General features: G+C 34.6%; 1 protein-coding gene across 2 annotated transcripts in view; it reads right to left on the bottom strand.

The window, feature by feature from the left end:
- LOC148822049 (RNA-binding motif, single-stranded-interacting protein 1) overlaps nucleotides 1-11,991 on the bottom strand; it is a 71,090-nt gene extending 59,099 nt beyond the window's left edge. The window contains exon 1 of one of the 2 annotated variants that reach the window (XM_088930334.1): nucleotides 11,803-11,991. In XM_088930334.1, coding sequence (XP_088786460.1) covers nucleotides 11,803-11,874 — 72 coding nt within the window. In that variant the 5' untranslated portion in view covers nucleotides 11,875-11,991. The remainder of the gene's footprint in view (nucleotides 1-11,802) is intronic. The other variant, XM_088930336.1, reaches the window with a different exon arrangement.
- Between the last annotated feature and the right edge of the window lie 7,882 nt (nucleotides 11,992-19,873).

Here is a 19,873-nt window from a genome sequence, read left to right as displayed (position 1 = left end):
CATCATTTTAATCAATCATTACTGAGTGTTTACATCTTTTTCCAGACATAAATATGAATACATAAGACAATCCTAGTAAAAATTACAATTATTAATTACCAAGAATCCAAAATGCACCACAGATTTAACATACTGTAGATGCTTTTCCATTTTTTTATGCTTCTGTTTTTTTTCTTTCTTTTTTAAATAGCTTCTTCATAGTAAGCATAAACAATGATGAGGGTATTACTGCAGACTGAGCTCTCATTCTGTTCATGTCAAAAGTATCAGGAATGAGAATCATATGAGTACAATAGAAGCTTTTTAGCTCCCTGCTGACATAAAGAGCAGTACAGCTATGCTGTTTAATTGTGCACACTCTGCTGCCAGGCAACTTTCCAAACTTTATTGTAAACATTGTATACAGTTTTTTTCAGGATCAGCATAATGGTATTGTTCCTATTGCCTATACTTAATGTCTAACAACAGTTAATGCGTTCATTCTTACAGTTATATCTTGCTGACAGCCAAACAAAAAATATATACGAACATTTGGCGACGGTCACTTGTTTGGAGCAGGGGCAAAGGAGATAACCTCCAAGCAAGACATCTGAGCTTACAGCTTTTACAATCTGGTAATGGGCCATATATGGATTTATATTTTATTCAAAGAAAAAAAACATTTTCTCCTTGAATGGAAAAACATTTTCTTTTTTCTTAAGGCACTAGGTCAACTTTTAACTTTTCTAACCTTGCTCAGAATAACTCCTGTCACAAACATGTACAAAATCAATAGAGCAATGTACAATCAATCATGGTCTTTGTAATCATGAAATCTGGTTTGTTAGGTTACTAAGCTTGAGTAATGTAAGTAAATGGCTATATTTATCACATGGAAAAAAAAGGACTTTGCTTTTTTTTAATTTCAGCAATACAAATTAATCCGTTAATAAAAAAAACAGTCTCGAATCTACAAAAAACTTTTTTTTTTCATGTTCCATGTTATTCATTATGTAGATATGACTTTATTATATTTCTTAATTACTGTATTTAATTGGAAATTACATTATTGATTATGTAGTGAAGAACTTTGAAAGTAAGCTACTTCTTCTTTCGTACACTACACGTGACAGGAGATGACATATCATGTTATGTTCAAACAGCTAAGGGTAACCTGCACAGCAAACAAACAAACCTAGGAAAGCACAGGATCCATAGAAAACCACCATAAACAGGGAGAGAGCACGCAAACTCTACACAAAATGATCTACCACTAAGAATTAAACCGAGCATCTATGTCAAGGTGCTGTGCTCTGTAACAATAAAGCCCATCATGTGTTTGATGGGCAACATGTGTTTGACTTAAAAGATTAAACTCCTTTTAAGGAATATGCCCTTTTCAAATGAGAGTGGTTGAAAAATATACCATGCAAGATCTGGAGTTTTGGCTCATTACCTAGACTGTAATATACAGCTGCCTATAAAATATGTCATGTTTTCTACAATGGTTTAGAAAATTCCTGCAGCTATTTGTCCAAAATGCTGCAATATATGAAGCAAAAATAAATTCTTAAAGAATCCCTCTGTCAAAGAACAATATGTCTTCTGAAAGAAATGTGGGTTACAGAAAAAGAAATTACAGACAGATAACAGAAAACTATTTGCAAATATGTTCTCACATAAAGTTGCCAAGAATGAGCAAATTAGCATTACCATTTGTGAGTTCAATCGCAGATGCAAACGACAGACTCTCATCACATACAAATTCACCAAGGCCATGCTCTCATAACTGGACAATAGAAATCTCTGCCAGAAAGGCAAACTCTGATCAGCAAGGCCCTGTTTACTGGTTAACAGTTAGCAACCTTTGTCCCTGGGCAATGAAATGCAGATCCAAACTATGAAAAAACAATGTTGGGAACAGTGTTTGAACCAGTATGAAGCTATGAAAGAATTAGTAATATGTATACTATATATAAAAAATTAAAAATATAAAAGAACATCTTTATTCAGGTGTTTAACTTGTAGTTTACTATATATTTTTCTTTTTATAATGTAACTTGAACAGTCTAAATTCTTTAAAAAGGTTTCTTTTATGCTGAATATAACAGTCATGAAGCACATAAGTTAATAGGTTATTTGAAGAATCTTAACCTTAATGATCAAGTTGTCCTTGTTTGAAAAAATGAAGGCTGTCTATTGAAACATGGAATTGTATTAGTCGCCTTCATGAAAGGTCAGTAGGGAGACCGATCTTTAAAGGCCCACCCCAGTCTCATCACGAAATAGACCACTTTGTTATGACTCTTTCCTTGTTATGTCTACTGCAAAGACTACCTTTCATTCATGACTCTATAGACAGGGAGCCTAGGTTAAAAAATGGGTTTTCCATCTAGAAAAAGATGGAAACATTCTGGTCAGTTATTTTGTTGGACTGGTCAGAAAGCACAGATAACACCCAAATAATAAATACCAGTCTTAATTGTAACTGACACCAAAATATCTTATCTAGAATTTAAATATTATATTACAAATCATTTTTTTTAAATCTATAAAATGTATTAAGTAAAATTTGTTGTATTTTGTATAATTAATACAAATATGGTTTGTGCATTCTATTTTGTTTTTGCAAGTATGAATTTGTCATTTTGGTTTATTTAACTGTAAAATATTGTCTTACAAATAACCACAAAAGACTTCAGGTGACATAAAGTAAAGACTTCTATAAAGTCTAATACTTGTAAAGTAAAACAGTAGGCCTTCAGGTGAAATATAATTAACCTGTGAAATAAAAAATGGAACACTCCCAATATTAGCGTGAATCAGCCTTTTCTGTCGTCCACTTAATTGTCATTATCATGATCAATTTTGCTATTATAAAAACATCACAATGTTACATAGCTTTTTATGTTAAATTACAATATGAGCTTTTTCTAGATGTATCAGTTACAGAATTTAAAATGATCTTTAATTGATCTGATCAATACAAAATGCATTATACACTCCTAGTGGGCATTATCAACATTACGAGCTTAAAACTGAGCAAGGATCCTGCCCACATTCTAACTACAAGCCATTACTACAGTTTTTTCCTTTTTAATTATTTAGATGGAAAGTAAGCCACCTGCTCCTGCATTAGCTATATTAAATGTTAGGAACTTTCTTTTTCAGCTATCCTAAAAGCTCGTTGAATAACATTGTAGTAGATATAAAAGTACTAGAGACAGTTATTTTCTTTTATAAAGTATTAATGCATTATTCATGTGCTTAAATGTTACATAATAGGAAGGAATGCCCTAAAGGGAGTCTGCGATTTTATATGCAGTCAAGCTTATTAAACATGCATGGTGCTTAATATGCAATGTAATGGATTCTGCAGCTAGACCTTTTAAAGCTGGTCAGTCGATCTGCATATGCTAGTAAAACACAGTTAACAGTGTATCTATAATGCTGCCTTTCTGCACAATTGTTAGGTACCGAATCTGTCTTGTTTATTCTACAGAAAAAGTTATGTGTTATTAAAGTCTGAATTTAAAAAAGGAAACATCATAAACTCCTGTAATAAAAATATGAAATACATAAACAATCTTAACCAATTTTAATAAAAATAATGAATATGAGATACAATTGGACAGTCCATTCAACAGACTTTTAATAAGCAAAAAGATCATTTGATGATACATCTATAAATAATATAGCACCTAAGTACATATATTTTTGCATCTGTATACAGAGACAGAAAGAGCAAGAGAAGATAGCTATATTCTTTTTAAATATGCAATGAAAGGATGCAATATACACATGGATATAAAAGTAGTTTAAAAGTGTCGTGAATGGAACATGGTTAATGTTCTGAAGAGAAATTAACAAAACGTGGCTAAGAAACCAGTCTCCTATAAAGTGCTTGTAAAATAACCATAAAGCACTAATGTTAAAGATGAATACTATCAGTAGGTCTGTGTGCCTTTCAGAAAGGACTTAATACTATAATAACAATACAGTCTGTGGTGATACAGTACGTTTCCCAGGAAGACGTCAAATGAGGTTCACCGATCCTTTTTGTAAAATAAATGGTAAACTAAATGGTAAGTCTCCACTTTTGTAAATGCACCTGAAATTAAACTAATAAACAAAAAAGGGCAGGGACAGCGACTTTTATTACTCAAAATGCCACATCAATAATTCAATATAGTAAATTACTTTTCTTGTTCTGATAAATCTAATACAATATCTAGCTCTTAGACCCTGTAGACTCTATCAGATGTGTGCAAATTAATATTAGTTACAAACCATTCAACTAAACGGGCATAACCTCACACCCCTGTAGTCAAAAATACAAACTGTAAGATGTTCTAAAATACCACACTTAAAAATCATGACAAACAATCCCAAAATCAAGGCCTAACTTCCAGATAGTTTCTTAAATGTAATTTGACACTGTACTATGTACTGTGTAAGCAAGAACCTTTTCTTCTCCTCCTATCATTTGTTGCAGGTCAATTACATTTTTCAAAGAAAACAGCACTAAACACATGCATAATGTATATTCCATAAGAGCACATAAAGCAAATCACTCAGATATAAAAATGCAAAATTACTCCTAGAGATATATTTTTGTTATATTATAGCACAAAAATTACCACAAACATTTCCAAATATCCCCTGACCCATGGAGTAAATTTACTATTAAGCACAACAATACCCTGCATGCATAATCTTCACAGAGGATCGAATCCTCTATGTGTAGCACTGCTTCCCCAGAAACAACATCATTTTTCTTTTTCAAGGCATGAATGGTAATTTCATGTTCCAAAGTATATCTTACAAAAAAAATGTATGTGTTTTTTAATTAAAAAGAGCAAGAGTTTTACTATACTTGTTTTCCTGGAAATTCTACACTGGTAAATGACCTGTAAATTATAAAACACTGATGATGGTGCTTCTGTAAGCTGGACTGTCTGTGTCAGTGGGTTTTCTCCTTCGTCTCATCAAAGACGTGAGTGGCCATGCCACCTGTCCTGACTGCTGGCATTTCTTCGCGTTCTTTCGAGTTTGTTGGTTTATGTAATTCAGTCATCTTGCAGGGGCGATGCACTCAAAATGAACCACTTTTTTTTCCAGATTCAGTTTGACTAAATTAGGATTAGTCAAGGATTTCAAACCTCTGTGCCTTTCTATGATGTGTAAAACACCTTAACCTTACAAATAATCACAATTTAGCATTCCCTCTCTGGTACTGCATGTAGCTGAGAATAATCAAAGATGTGCAGCTTTTAGTTCCATTTATGTCACCCAAAGAAACAGCTGAGGAGTTCTGCTATGACCTATTTTTTCTGATGATTTTGTACTGCAATGAATATAATTACTATACTGGGCAATACGATCAAATTATTTGCAAGCCTCCTTTTTATTACCACTGCAGAGCAGCTCAGTCTAAAAAGCAGATCTATATTAAAATCATGGTCGCAATTCATATTCATACATAGCATACTGTCAAAATAAAGGATTCACATTCATACAAAATTGCATAACGAGTATAATAAAAGCTTAAAGACAATGACATACCTTTTGTAGAACTTGTTCAAATGGCTAGAATCTAATACTGATTCATGAAACAGAAAGGCTGGCATTTATTTCTAAATGTGATATAAAGCACAGGCACCACATTAGTCTACACACAGTGACTTAGCAAGGCAAGAGAAATGTAATAGAAATACAGTGATGTATTTTCTTGTGGTAAACGTATTCTATTAATATGAGAACCATTTAATCCACAAAATAACTGAGCAAACTGTATTAATCATCTTAAAATACTTGAAAAAAACAATTGTAATTTCTCGGCCATTTTGTAAATCTTGCTTATTAAATATATGATAAATTAATTATATAAAACAGGAGAGTGGACCACATCCTTTTCTTTTACACATATGTTTCTGTGGCACTCTAAAGGATGAACCAGTACAATATTTCTTCTTATATATTCAAAATGTGAGGGAGGAAAGTGTTTGCAGACTACATAAATGTAATCTAGGAAATGTATCACTTTTTATAAAACTGTTTTATGAAGACTATAATAATCATGTAGATGTATTCTGCAACTATCCTTACTTGATTTAGTTAAAAGCGATTTCACTGTCTGAAACAAATAAAACACCACAGGGCACAGGACTGGTTAAACAAGTACCAATGGTACATTTACTCAAAACAAAGTGATAGACATGACAGAAAAACATTTACTTTTGTGGCAAATATCAATGCTTTTTAGAGCGTCCTTTCTTTTCTTTATCAGCTTTGCACCGACTCATGTATTCTGTGCATAATGAGGCATGACTCCTCTTCCATCCTTCTTCAGTCATGAATTTTCATTTCATCCTTGATTTTCGCTAGTGGCTTTGACTTTACCGTCAACAACTGCCACATGTACTGTCATAAATTCAGTTTACTTTATTAAGCTGGCCACTGAAGTCATATAATGTACTTCTTTGGAAAAAATCATCCTTAATAGCATTATAACCAAAACAACTATCCGTGACCACAGTGATCCTTGTCTGCTATTATCCGATAGCATTGTGCCATAATGTAATCCCAGTTCCAGCAACACACAGCTGCTCAGATTTTCGTCAGCCCATCTGTTGCACTTCCTGCCATCATGTTAGTTTCCATATTTGTTAATAACCATGTATACATAATCTATTAACATGTTAGTAATTATGTTATAAACAGTCATAAAAAATGTTAATAATGTAGTTCAAGATACAGTCAGGATTAGGGTTATGTTACTAACAAATGTATCTACAGCAGATCAGGGTATTATTACATTGAGGTCACTATAATAATATTTAATTAATACAATTAATTTTTAATGTTTTTATAAATGCTATTTGTTGCCCTTAATCTAAAGTGTTGCCCACAAGCTTTAGAGATAAGCTTCAGCTTCTCTTGGGTTTTTTTCTTCAGTTACTTTTATTGTACGTCTTGTTTTTCTTTGTTTTATTCATGATGTACAGTGTCCTTGGGTTTGGAAATGCGCTTTATAAATAAATGTTATTGTTTTTATAAAGTTATTATACAGAGAAGTGGCTGTGACTTATTTACATATTATATTTTTCTGACACAATCAGATATTTAATACTTTATATAAGTGTTATCCTACCAGCTGTTTTACAAGGGCAGTAAAGGACATTACTATTGTGCCCTTTTACCAAATTCAATAACAAGATTTGCTGGGAAGGTGGTTGTATTACTGTGACAAAGGACAAAGAGTCAAAACAACCCTTTTTTCTCATTTGCATAAACTAAAAGTGATTCATCAAAATGGCTAATGGTCAATGGCTTTTACAACATGGAAAATACCACCTACTGAATTGCCAGCAGTTAAGAACATAGGCTTGTCAATGGGAAACATTCATGCTACTTTATTTAATTTTTCCCTAATTGATGTGTTGGTGTCTGACATTATATTTTTTTTATCAATGTTAAATTAATGTTTATGTGTGCTGTTGTGTCATTGAGGTCTTGCACTTAAAATCCGGATGCAATTTTCAGTTCTGGCAGTAATATACAGTAGGTACTTATCAACTTGACTAAGATAGGGTGTTGGCAGGAGAAAGGAGACTTATCAAAGCCATGAGGTTGATTTTGCTGGCTTGTAGCTTTAAACTACAAAAGGATCATTTCCCTGTCTCTGATCATGACACAAGACAAAGACTTCAGCTCAACAGACAGAACAACTTTAAATCTTTGTCAGGATGAGACAGAGAAAAGAAGTGCAAAGCCTAGCCTAAGTGAGCAGTTCCCACACTGCTGGATCAATGCAATACTGTGAGTGAGTCCATTCTGGGATGAGGCTATTGTCAATATTCATATACTATATGCATTTCCATTGCTATCGCTGATAAAAGATCAATTTCGTAATTGTAACATTAGAATACCACTTATGGTTACCTTTCATAAGGCATCTCACATTTTATGTTTTTCAAAAGCACAGTGCTTATTTTTGTATCTCCAGACACATAAAATACAGTTTTATTTTCCCTAGTTGAAGCTGGCAGAAAAAGTTTATTTTTCCTAGTTGTATCTCGTCTACTTGTTTTTTTTCCTCCGGGTCTGGGTACAAAGCATCCATATACCACATTGTTAAGGTGCATGGTTAACTGTGCTCAGTTCCCCTTATTCACCTCTACATGTTTCTCCTTTAAAGTGTTGAATGCCTTCCCATATATAGAACAGCCTTATGTTTGTGTAACTCTTAGCAGTTAATTTGTTCTTTCCTTTTCTGTGAAGCTGAAATAAAATCTATGGTGTTTTTTTTAATTTTCCCTTTCTGGTCTGACAATTTTTTGGCACTTTTTTTTTTTACACAGCGGGTTGTGGGAGTCTGGAATAAGCTACCCAGCCATGTTGTCAATGCTGATACCCTGGCTTCCTTCAAAAAGAGACTGGACAAGATCCTTGAATCAATTAGCTGGCAGCCAAACGAGCTAGATAGGCTGTCTTGCCTCCTCTTGTTTGCAGCGTTTCTTATTTTCATAAGTTCTAAATGAAATATTGAATATTTGGAGAAAATTCTCAAGGCTTTTTTTTTTTCAGAGGGTTGTAGGAGTCTGGAATCAGCTACCCTGCCATGTTGTCAAAGCTGATGCCCTGGCTTCTCTCAACAATCAGCTGGATGAGATCCTTGAAACAATTAGCTAGCAGCTAAACAAGCTAGATCGGCCAAATGGCCTCCTCTCATTTGTAAGATTTTTTTATATTCAGAAGTGTGTAAGTGAAATTCTGATTATTTGGAAAACATTCCCATGGCTTTTCTTTCTTATAGGTTTGTGTTAAGAAAATTACAATGTTAAAAAGTTATATAGATGCAAGTTAAAAACAAATTAAATAAATGCAATGTTTCTTTTAAACAAAATGCAGTAGATTTACTGAATAGCACTTCAGCTTCTGTATTACAAAAACAATTAGGATCAGGGTGCATCACTGCATTAGTGTAATGGAGTGGTGCACCTTGATCATACACACTTTCTTTACTTTATACTTTACTACATAAGCAAATATGAAGATGATTTCCCGTATGTCTCTACAGTGAACAAGGACATTTATGGAGTGTTGATATTGATACCTATTTCATTCATATTTTCCCAGTCATGTAGAGATGGCCATTTGCCATCCAAAGGGCCAAACGTGGTTTCTGTTTTTTACAGGAGCTTCATACAGCATATCTGACACTTCCCCAAGCTCCTGTTTTAGAATACATTTGGGAATGGAGTATTTCAGCTGTCTTTGCACTTCTGTTCTATTACTGTAATTTGAATTCTACAACCCGTTACCACAGCTCACTTTACCGTTACCCTGTAGTCAGACACTCTTGCATACTGAAGTCCACACTTGCAAGTAATTAATTTTCCAATGACTTTTAATGTTCCAGGGCTACATAACCATTATGTTACCCTGACGGTGCTTTCATGAATGAGGCTGAAGCATTGATATACAATCTATTTTTATGAACAACACCTTAAGGATGTTTAGTGAGTACAAACAAAAATTGCTAGAACTGGAACACTGCTAGGGTAGTGCCCATCTATACAAGGGTGGCAAAACATAAGAAAAATAACTGCAGACCAATATGTCTGATTCTATCATATGTAAGGTTATGGAAACGATAATTAGAACTAGGATTAGAATTAGAGGATCACCTATATGGATATGAGTTCAGAGGGAAAAGCAAGATTTTGAAAAGCTTGAACTAACTTGTTGAGTTCTAGGAACAAGCAAAATCAGTCATCCACACACACAGACAGTGTGGTACATATAGATTTTCAAAAGGCTTCCTGATAAAAGATGGACTCTCAATTTATAGGTCGGTAGGCATTCACGGACTGTGTCTGGAATTGAGAGTTTATAACCATTAACCAATTCACAGCTATATAGAAAACAAAGAGTACAGACGAGGGGCAAAGTCTCAAATTTGGGTGATGTAACTTGTGGAGTACCTCAAGGATCTGTACCAGGATCTATAGTACTAAATCTTCTCAATTTAAATCAGTGATTCAAGCATCATTACTTGATTTTGCTATAGTTAGCAAACTGGTTAGGCTTGCTGACAATGCCAAAGTAGAAGGATTAACAAACATCTTAGAAAACGCACATTAAATTAAACAGAATGTAGATAAAATTCAAGACTAAGCCAACACATGGTATATGATGTTTCATGTAGACAAATGCAGAATATTCATGCAGAGAGCAAAAACAAAGTTTGGCAGATACAATATCAGAAACCTTTATCTTCGTTTGAAGACAGCTGCTTTTAAAGAAGGCTTAAGCCTAGCTGTTTATGTTGATACAATATATCATCATCATCTATACTATGAGTGGAAGCAATAATGAAGGAAATTAAATATATAGTTAAATGTGTGTGGCTATCCAGCTGTGTTGTTGAAGCTGATACCCTGGCTTATCGCAAGAAATAGTGGGATGGGATCTTCCAATTAATTAGCTATAAACAACCAAATGGCCTAGATAAACCCAATATCCTCCTCTTGTTTCTCACGTTCTTAAATTCTTAAAAAAGTTAGTTACCATATTGTGCAACATAAAAAATTGAAATGACAGAGTGATCCATTCTAAAACTGTGATCCTGTTTTATATTTTTTTTCTTCTAAACTGATAAATTAATATCAAACTTTTAATTCATGGAAATTGTAAATAGTAGCATTTTAGAAATAGTTAAATCCTTGTACAAGACCTAATAGTCCATCCAAAAATATAATGTATATTCTCTATATACTTATGTATTCTGCAGTGCCCAGTAAATGGGTTAAAGGAAGATATTATTTCATGTGGAATGATATACAGTATGTAGATGAAGTATGTTTTAAATAGGTCCTGTGAATATGATACTATCAAACGTTACCCTAAGTTATTGACACTACTTGATTACTAAAGTAAATTCTTCAAACGATTTACAGATTTAAAGTTTTACCATTCAGTCTGAACTTGAACTCTCAAAAGAGTATCAAATTACATGGACTGTTAGTAAAACAACACGACTGCATTGCGCAGCAGTTAGTCTTCCAGAAAATTAACAGGAAATATTAACTTGTTTGATTTTCTTTCCACTCATATATATTGAGTACTTGTAGCTACATATTATCTATTCAAATATGATAATACAATGCTATTTCTAGTATTAAAATGTCCAGAAGGACATTTGGGAAATGGTAATGCTACCATTGACAAATAAGCAGTTAAAATCACTAAACGGTTTCACTACCTCATTTAAACTAACTCGTATCAACATTTTAACGTCCTACACAACATAGTTAACTACAGCGTATTATAAGTAACAATAATCAACAAAAAACGCCTTCAATTAACGGATCGTTTCATAAGTTTTGTGTAAATGCTTCAACTCAGTTTCTCCCTTTTTTCTAGAGGCATAACACGAAGTTGCAAACTATCCAAACCAACCCAGATTCCTCTGAAGCTCCGGTTTCGCCCACATTTTCTGCGGTACGAAAAATATTAAGGCAGGAAACAAAATCTTATGAGTTGCAACAGTTAATTGGAAATGACCGCTACAACCTTTAGGTTAGAAGAAGGATTTATGCAAAAAAGAAAAAAAAACAACGGTTCTGACAACATTAAACAAAATAAAAGTGCTAGAGGCATGAGATTATCCGGTTCAGTTCGTGTCATGTAACAATAAAAACGAATTACGTTTTCAAAAGTCTAGCTGTATACAGCACAAGCAGCTTTCTAGAACAAAGGCAAGCACATTATTTTAATATTTCATAGCCATATACACTTGAAACGAAATTAACGTACCTTGGCTTGCAGGTACTGGGGATAGTAGTAAGTGTACTGGGGGTACATCTGTTGTTTCCACACTTTTCCCATGAAGATAGAAATGTAACCCTGCAGTGCAGGAACTGAAGGTTACTTCAGTGCTTCCTACTGTTCCTCTGCTTCCTCCGTGAGAGATTGCGAAGAACAGACCTCACCCAAGAACCGACTGCGGAACACAGAGGGCACACTCGAGCTCCAGTCTCGAAGGAGTTTTCGCTTTGCTGAGCAGCCTCTTTGTCAGCGTGCCTCGGTCCTGAACGATAGGCACTGGGCAACCTTACTGTAATCAGTCAGGCAATGAATGCATAAATCGGAGCGTTTTTTATCTAGGATGAAGGGAGACTTGTAACTGGTAACTTGTAGGGCATATGTATTTTCAAGGGCAATCGCCGTGGACTCACCTTTTTTTCTTCAACAGTGACAAAAGCCGTTTTATGTTGCATTTCTCTACAGTGTATTAAGTGTTAGATGTTAACTTTTAAGAAAATGTGAAGGAGATTGTAAACGTATGCGGTTAGTAATGAGCGAGTGGGGGAGTAACCATAATCAGTCTTTATTAGAAGTCACATATGCGCTACACTAGCTTGCCACCCTCTTTGTTAGAAGATTAATGTGGCTGGAGAGCGTACTGTAAAGCCAGGAGAGATCTCAGGAGAACAGTCAGTCCCTGTTGATCACAACTGATTTTGGCTTCATTGAGCTATGTAGATGAGCTGTCATCTTAACTGTAATTAAGTGAATTGTCTTCTTATTTTTACATCTCATGGTGCTCAATAGCTTTCATGCAGGAAACATCCCTTCACAAAAGCATTCTGGCATGGGCTTTTGTGTTCTTATATTTCACATGGATATCGTGAATTGTCCGCCACTTGCTATCAACTGTAGCTCTGACCAGTTCAGAAAAAGACCAAAAAAAATCCTAAAAGTAATAGGTGATTCTTCTCAAGTATATAGGCAGAAAAAAATCGATTTAATGTTTATTTTTGTATGACTAAAATTCTAAAATAAAACACCCAAAGAAGACTCCACAGCCATAATGTCATGTTGTTTTTCTTCTTTTCAGCATGGAATAAATCTTTACTTGTTCCTTCTTAAATGAAATATTTGTTGTGAATGAGGCAAGCCCAATTCATTGAGCGACTTCGTGGAATAACCTTGTGCTAAGAAATATTAATTTGTTTCTGTTGTGAATATGGTAATCATTAGCAGCTATGCCTTGTGAAAATGCTTCTTTATTGCTCTGCTAATGTGAGTTTGTTGACCACTTGACACAATAGATTTTATTAGCCACTGAGCTCCAGAGAGCAGTGACCCACATATGGTCATGCTGTCCAGACGTTTAGGGCAGTATGGGGTGGTTGTGGTATTAAATTCCTGTAGTTAAATGAAGTGTGGACAAGGGCTCATTTGCCAACACGTAAAGTGAGGACTTACTTTCAGTGATTTTGAGAAAATGAGGTTTACGCTCATTTCTGCTCATATGAAAGGACACTTCAACCAAGAGTTCAAATTCATTCAGCTGCTGGCTATTATCTGAGTCGATGTTGTTCTGCCGGCCTTGGAGCTCACGTTAAAGTCCTATATCTCTTCATAGTTGCTGGCCAGTAAAAGAATGCAGACCCAGCCAATATTGAGTAGTTCCAACCATGCCCTACAGGAAAAAATAGGAAAGAAAAGAAAACTAAATTTGGACAGAAGGCTTGGATATGAACCTAACAGAAGGGAAGAATAATGACACGGATCAATCTATGTCATTGCAGGAAGGGGATCTTAATTAATAATTAATTATAATTGCTTGCATTTGTATAGTACTTTTCATCTCTTAGGATCCCAGAGCACTTCACATATGGTAGGGGACACATTCATTCACCACTGAAGTGCAGCACCCACCTGGGTGATACACGACAGCCATTAAGTGCCAGCAGCCTCACAACACAGTGGAGCAGGTGACGTGAGAAATTCTTTCATCACATAAATTGAGGAAAATGAGGTTAGATCATACAAGTCCAAAGAGAAAAGACACCAGGGTTAACCCCCCCTATTATTTTTTAAAATGGTGCCTTGGGATCTCAGTGACCAAATATTTAGGACTTTGGTTTAATGTCTCATTTGAAGGACAGCACCTCCTACAGTACTCAGTCAAGATGCTGCACAATGGTGGTGGAGGGGAGATCCCCATTACCTGTAAAGTGCTTTGAGTGGAGTGTCCAATAAAGAGCTATATAAGTGTAAGCAATTATTATTATTATTATTATTATTATTATTATTATTATTATTATTATTATTATTATTATTATCATTATTATTACCATACGTGGGCACTGCTGTTAAGAATTAGGTCTTGAGGAAAGAGGGAAGAGTGCCAACTACTGGCCCACCAATATAACCTACAAGGTATCATTTTTATTAGTGGCTGAGATCTGACAAATACTGGCTAGATGATTTGAAAGGTGTGATCAGTTACAGATCACATGAAATTCTGTACATTAACTTCATTTACTTTACACCCAATTTGTAGCTGCATGCATTAATCATGGATTCATTTTTATGATGCCATTACCTGAAAAAATAATTATTTAATTTCTTCTTTAATTAACTCTCTGATAACATAATGGTGAATAAGTCATCATGAAGAGTCAGTATAAGCCTATTAAATGCACAGAGAAATGTAACTAGCATGTTTTCAGATTATCAGATAACAGTTCTCCAATTATTGAAAACAAAGCATGGATCATAAGCGAATGAATCATATCTTTGCAATTAATATGTTTTATCTTATTAATTGCAAATGAGGTTTCTCCCCATTTTAAGTGACATCTAAAGAGTGTTTAAAGAGGGCAATATTAAACACACTTTTAACTACTACCTGCCCTTACTCACCAATCACCATGTGGTAATATTGTCAGTTACACCTGCCCAGATTAAATATAATGACAGAGTGCAGCTGCAGACTGACACATTGGTAAATATTTTAAAACATTAAAAATTGAGCTACAGAATATGAGCAAGGAAACAAATGATACAGGCTCTGTAAAGTGTCAGAGTGCAATGCAATAATTCCAAAGTGGAAGAATATTTATTCAATAAAACCAAGCATTTTGGTGCAGACTGTGCAGGATCATCATGCTAACTGTGTGACATTGGAACAATAGGCTTCTCAGGTCATTATTCATATTATTCTAGTGGCCAAAGTTAATTTAAAACTCCCTGTCATTCTTTGTAGCAAATATCAGAATTACTTGCTTTTGTTGTTTGTTTTTTTGTTTATTTGCTTCTTATAGTCTTAGCCCTCTTTTATACCGGAACCATTCAACAATTTATTCACTTACAAAAGAACACTTCAGCGGAGAGTTCAGACACATTCATTCAATAAACAGAACAATTAAGACCCCTGTTTTTCATTAAGGCATTTGTGTTCAATTGAATTAGAGTATGTTTCGAAGCATATATCCAGACAAAATAACGAGCATATCTTCCTCCTCTTTGATGCCAGATTAACCACAAACTATTTTGTGTACGGAATACCAAAGCATAGCCCTCACATTTCTTTCTGCAATGAATGTATAGCCTGACATGAATAATTAAACATGCACCATTGTTATAAACGAATTTGCCAGCACCCTTATTACAGTACACCACTCATTCCTCATCAAGACCCTTAACTCTCCATGTCCTCTAATTAGCATCACTGACAGCTCATTTTACTAAGCAATGAAACTTACACTCTATTAGTTTTTCAGAGAGCACAAACCTGTGAAACTGTTGTGAAATTGTGGCACGAACACAAAACACAAAGCAGACTGCCAAAATGAGGGGTCATTCAAGGTCTGCATTATCTGCCAAAGAATTTCCAGAACAAAGTTTTCTCACTCCCTTCTGAGTGCTAATAATTCGTAGAAAATTCACATATTATCTGCAGGATATAACAATGAAATTTAATTTCTACAGGATTGTTGTCATTCCTGTAACATTATGTTTAGCATTCATATGTGCTAAAAGTAATAGTTTAAAGCATAAACATTTACATGTACAATATATTCACTATTTATTAACAATAAATACAACTTAGTAAATATGTGAATTATAATAGAATTCCCACTACCCTGACAAAAATGTTAATGTGTACATTACATTAACTCTCTATTTTTCTGTTTGCAGAAACAGTTTGTGCTGTATGTCTTTTAACAGTGTTTTTACAGTTGATCTAATAAAATACATTTCTGCATGTATTCTCCTTTTTTAATTCTTATTTTTCAAATTTCCAGTAGCATCTTTGAAAGCCCATTGACAATAATCTTCTGAAATGAAAAAGAGAAACAAAATCATGCAACCTGTGTCATGATAATGTGGATATAAAAAGTGTGTCAGTCTACATGATTGATGGCCACGTTAAAATATCTTAATGTTCCCTGGTAACGTGTGGTACCTGATTTAACAGCCTATCCAGCTTTCATAAGGAATTAGTTGAAGGAAATAGATGTCAGTGTGGGTTAATGCTTAAAGCATCTGGAGGCCTAGGACTCTGCTTAATAACAAGTATCATAGGCAAACTTGTTCAACCAATTTCAATCCAATAATGTCTGCCAGGCTCTTCTTTAGAAAAGAGGATTGAATTTGTGTATTATAGACTTAGAAAGACAAATTGGTGAATTCCTTAATAACACATTCATGGATTCAATAAATATATACATACGCTATAGTTTATATCTAGAGTATTATCTTATACTTACATTTTACTGGATTCCAAACTATGGACAAGTCTCTTTATTAATATTGTTAGTGTTATTATAGCAATATTTGATGGATCAATTTAAAACATTAATACAATTGCTAAATTGTTATTTTGTCATTCACCTGCAAACAAAGGGGTTTGCTCATTTAACTGTCTCCCTTGATGCTTCTGTGGCTGAGAAGAAATATTGTCAAACAAAACATTTTACAGAGGGTTAGTCTAGTTAGTACATGCCACGCATCGCCCAACTATAAACCACAGATTGCCTGGCTCTTGGAAACTGTCATTCCTGACACCTGGGCTTTGCTTAAGTGAACGAGAGTGAAATATGACTTGAGATGGATAGCCAACTGACATTTTGGAAAGTGTTTGACTTTTTATACTGCTGCGATATGTCCTTGAAAAGTCTCTGCCGCAGCTATGTTTCCAAACACACCTTTGACATAAAATGTACGTACTGTATATTTCATGCTGAAATTTATCTCAGAGAAAGGAAATAATGATCCGCTAAAAAAGGAAAAAAATCAATTCCCTCTAGTACTTGCAGTACTGTGTATGGTATTAGTTGTGCAGTGGGGATCCCTAAGGAAGTTTTCAAAGGTTATCTACAGGCAACAGGAAATCATCTCAAGGTCTTTGGTCAGCAGAACTGCACTACGATCACCATATACTGTGGCATTCTTTTAGAACATATTGCTTTCCTGGTTATTTTATGTCGTTTACCAAGAAACAATGTCTGGTTAAAGGATGAAAATAGTAGCATTACACAAAATGAACAACAAAAAAACATAACACCTGAAATGTGCTTTGGAAATTTAAATTAATCGGGCTTTTGCATGAAGGGTTAAAGTAAGTGTGGGGGTTTCATTAAATTTATTGCATAAATTTAAGAACCCCTCTGTGTTTACTTGAATATTCATAGGATTAAAAAAGATATCAAATAAACACTTTAGTTTTAGTCATTAGTTATCATGCCTAGAGTTTTCATGTTTTTCCACAAACAACATTAAATATATCTGGTCACATAAGATGAATGGCACTTTTCTTGATTTTTCAGGAGTTTGTGGCAAAAGGTTGGGTTTTTATAGTGCCACATGGGCTATCCAGCTGTGCTCAGCTCCTTTTTGTTCTCTCTTGTCACTTCTAAGTGTCCTTGATATTACTCATCCCAACCTGAATCTGAAGTGGGCATATTGCTCTGTCGGCAGTTGGGACTTGATGACACTGGCTGAGAAGAGCACAGTCACGGCTCCTGTAGCAGCCAGCCAATCAGTGAGAATTTCCTAAACATAGCAGCAGGAAACTCCATTCCCTGCTGAGGAAGGGCTGGGGTTATTCCTGCGAGAAACGCCAAACAGTGCAAAGATAAGAGCATAGAAGCCAACGTACTTGAAATAGTTGACATGCAATGAGAGAAGAACATCCCTTCTGTCACATCTGAACTCTGTTCAACTTAGTTTAGATTAAGATTACATATCCTGTTAACAGGTATAAGTAGTATAAGTGCAAATTCTGTTGATTTGTTAAATATTAGCTTTGAAAGATTTAGTTTGGGTTCTGTTGTTGAAATAGAGCACCAGAGTTTTTCCAGACACAATTTTGTAGCAATAATTAGCCTAAATTATTGTTAGGATATAAAAAAGCCAACATGGAAAATGTTTTTTTTTATAGTATTTAACAGTATAGGAAATAAACAGAAAGAGTTACCAATCATGCATTAAGATTGCTTAGGTAAAAATGAAGTTTAAAGGATAAAGTAAACAGTTTGTATTCAGTTTTGCACTGAGATTTGTATGTATGCTTCTCTGCAGGATTGACCAAGATAAGCAATTCCTGAGTTCTGACTTATAACACAGCCTCATCAGAACTCAACTGTAACAGCAGAGCCTTAGTTTGAAAATGATTGATTCAGGAATAATACACTGCTACTGCTTTACATTAAGGGTTAAATAATTTTACCTAATTACAAGTTCAGGGGAAACAACAGAAAAAAAGAAAAGTGGAACACCCCACAAACCAGGAACACCTGATCTAAGGCAAGCTACAAAAAAGACAAACATGGGACTAAGAAGACAATTTTTCTCAAAACCAAAAACATGTATTGCATATTAATTAAATACATGAAATGACTTCAGCATATTCTCTCAGATTGACTGTACAATACCCATACATCTTGTGTGACAGGCAAAAGGTTATGAAAAGCCTTGTTATTTAATGGAAAATGTAAAACCCTTATTAAAACATTGGTTTAAACTTTTTCTTACCTTGTTTTTTAATCAATAATGCTACTAGGTTGTTATGATTAATGTACAGCACATTACAGTGTTCTCATGAAAGGTGTTCTGTGAATTAAACATTTTTTTTGTTTGTTGCTGTATGCGCATGAGATTGAGAAAACTGAGGAATAGTTGAGAGTGTTTGCCTGAGATGTTGCCCAAGGACTGCAGGAGAAAGTTGTTTATTTGTGGCTGAAAGACCGTAGACTGTGAATGTTCAGTTGAACATTATTGCTACTGTACATTAGTGTTTGTTGATTTTTTTTCCTTAATTGTTTACTAGATTTTGGGCATCAGGCCTTTTACTTCCTGGACAAAAGCCACATATTTGTTCCAGAACCCACAAACACGACATGAAATTAGACAACTGTGGGCTTTTCCAGCTGATGACTAAACATGTGGCAGAGGAACAGACAGTTTTATTTCACTCAGCAACACCAAAAGCATGGCAAGATGTCAGTGGAGTATGTCTAACAAATCTCAGATGCTTATCAGATGGATATCTGTGCTGGAGAATGAGTTTTGAAAGCCCCCCAAAAGCATTTTTAGTTACCTTTTCTAGAGCAAGATTATGCCACTCATGCTACAATTAATTCTACAATTTAAATCTCATCCTGGTCAATTAAAATAAATTCTGCATTTTCTATACATTTCCAAGAAGCCTGAGGGTCTCTCATGGGTCAGATCATGGCTCACTGCTCTTTTCACTATCTATTAATAATCCACCATCTATCTGTCCTGCTACTTACTACCAGATGTACACAGATGACACACTCATTTATCAAAAGGATAAATTCATTCCGGATAGCACCACAAGCTGCACACAGGTGAAGTTGTGTGCAAGGCACTTTGACTTCAACTAAATTCTCTGTGTCTTCACGCTGGATACAGATTTTCTCAATGTGGAGTAAAGACAAGAACTGTATTTGATCTCTTTTTTGCTGTTACAGCCTCATTCTGCTTAGGAGTTACTGGTAGGCATGTATCATTAAACACTGGCAATTCCTTTTCTATTAGGAGACAGAAAATCTGTTTTTCATAC

The sequence above is a fragment of the Atractosteus spatula genome, chromosome 13 (genome assembly GCF_055471065.1).
Source record: "Atractosteus spatula isolate fAtrSpa1 chromosome 13, fAtrSpa1.hap1, whole genome shotgun sequence".
In the NCBI taxonomy this organism is placed as follows: domain Eukaryota; kingdom Metazoa; phylum Chordata; class Actinopteri; order Semionotiformes; family Lepisosteidae; genus Atractosteus; species Atractosteus spatula.
Note: the sequence above shows the minus strand (reverse complement) of the source record. Positions and strands in the feature narration are given on the sequence as shown.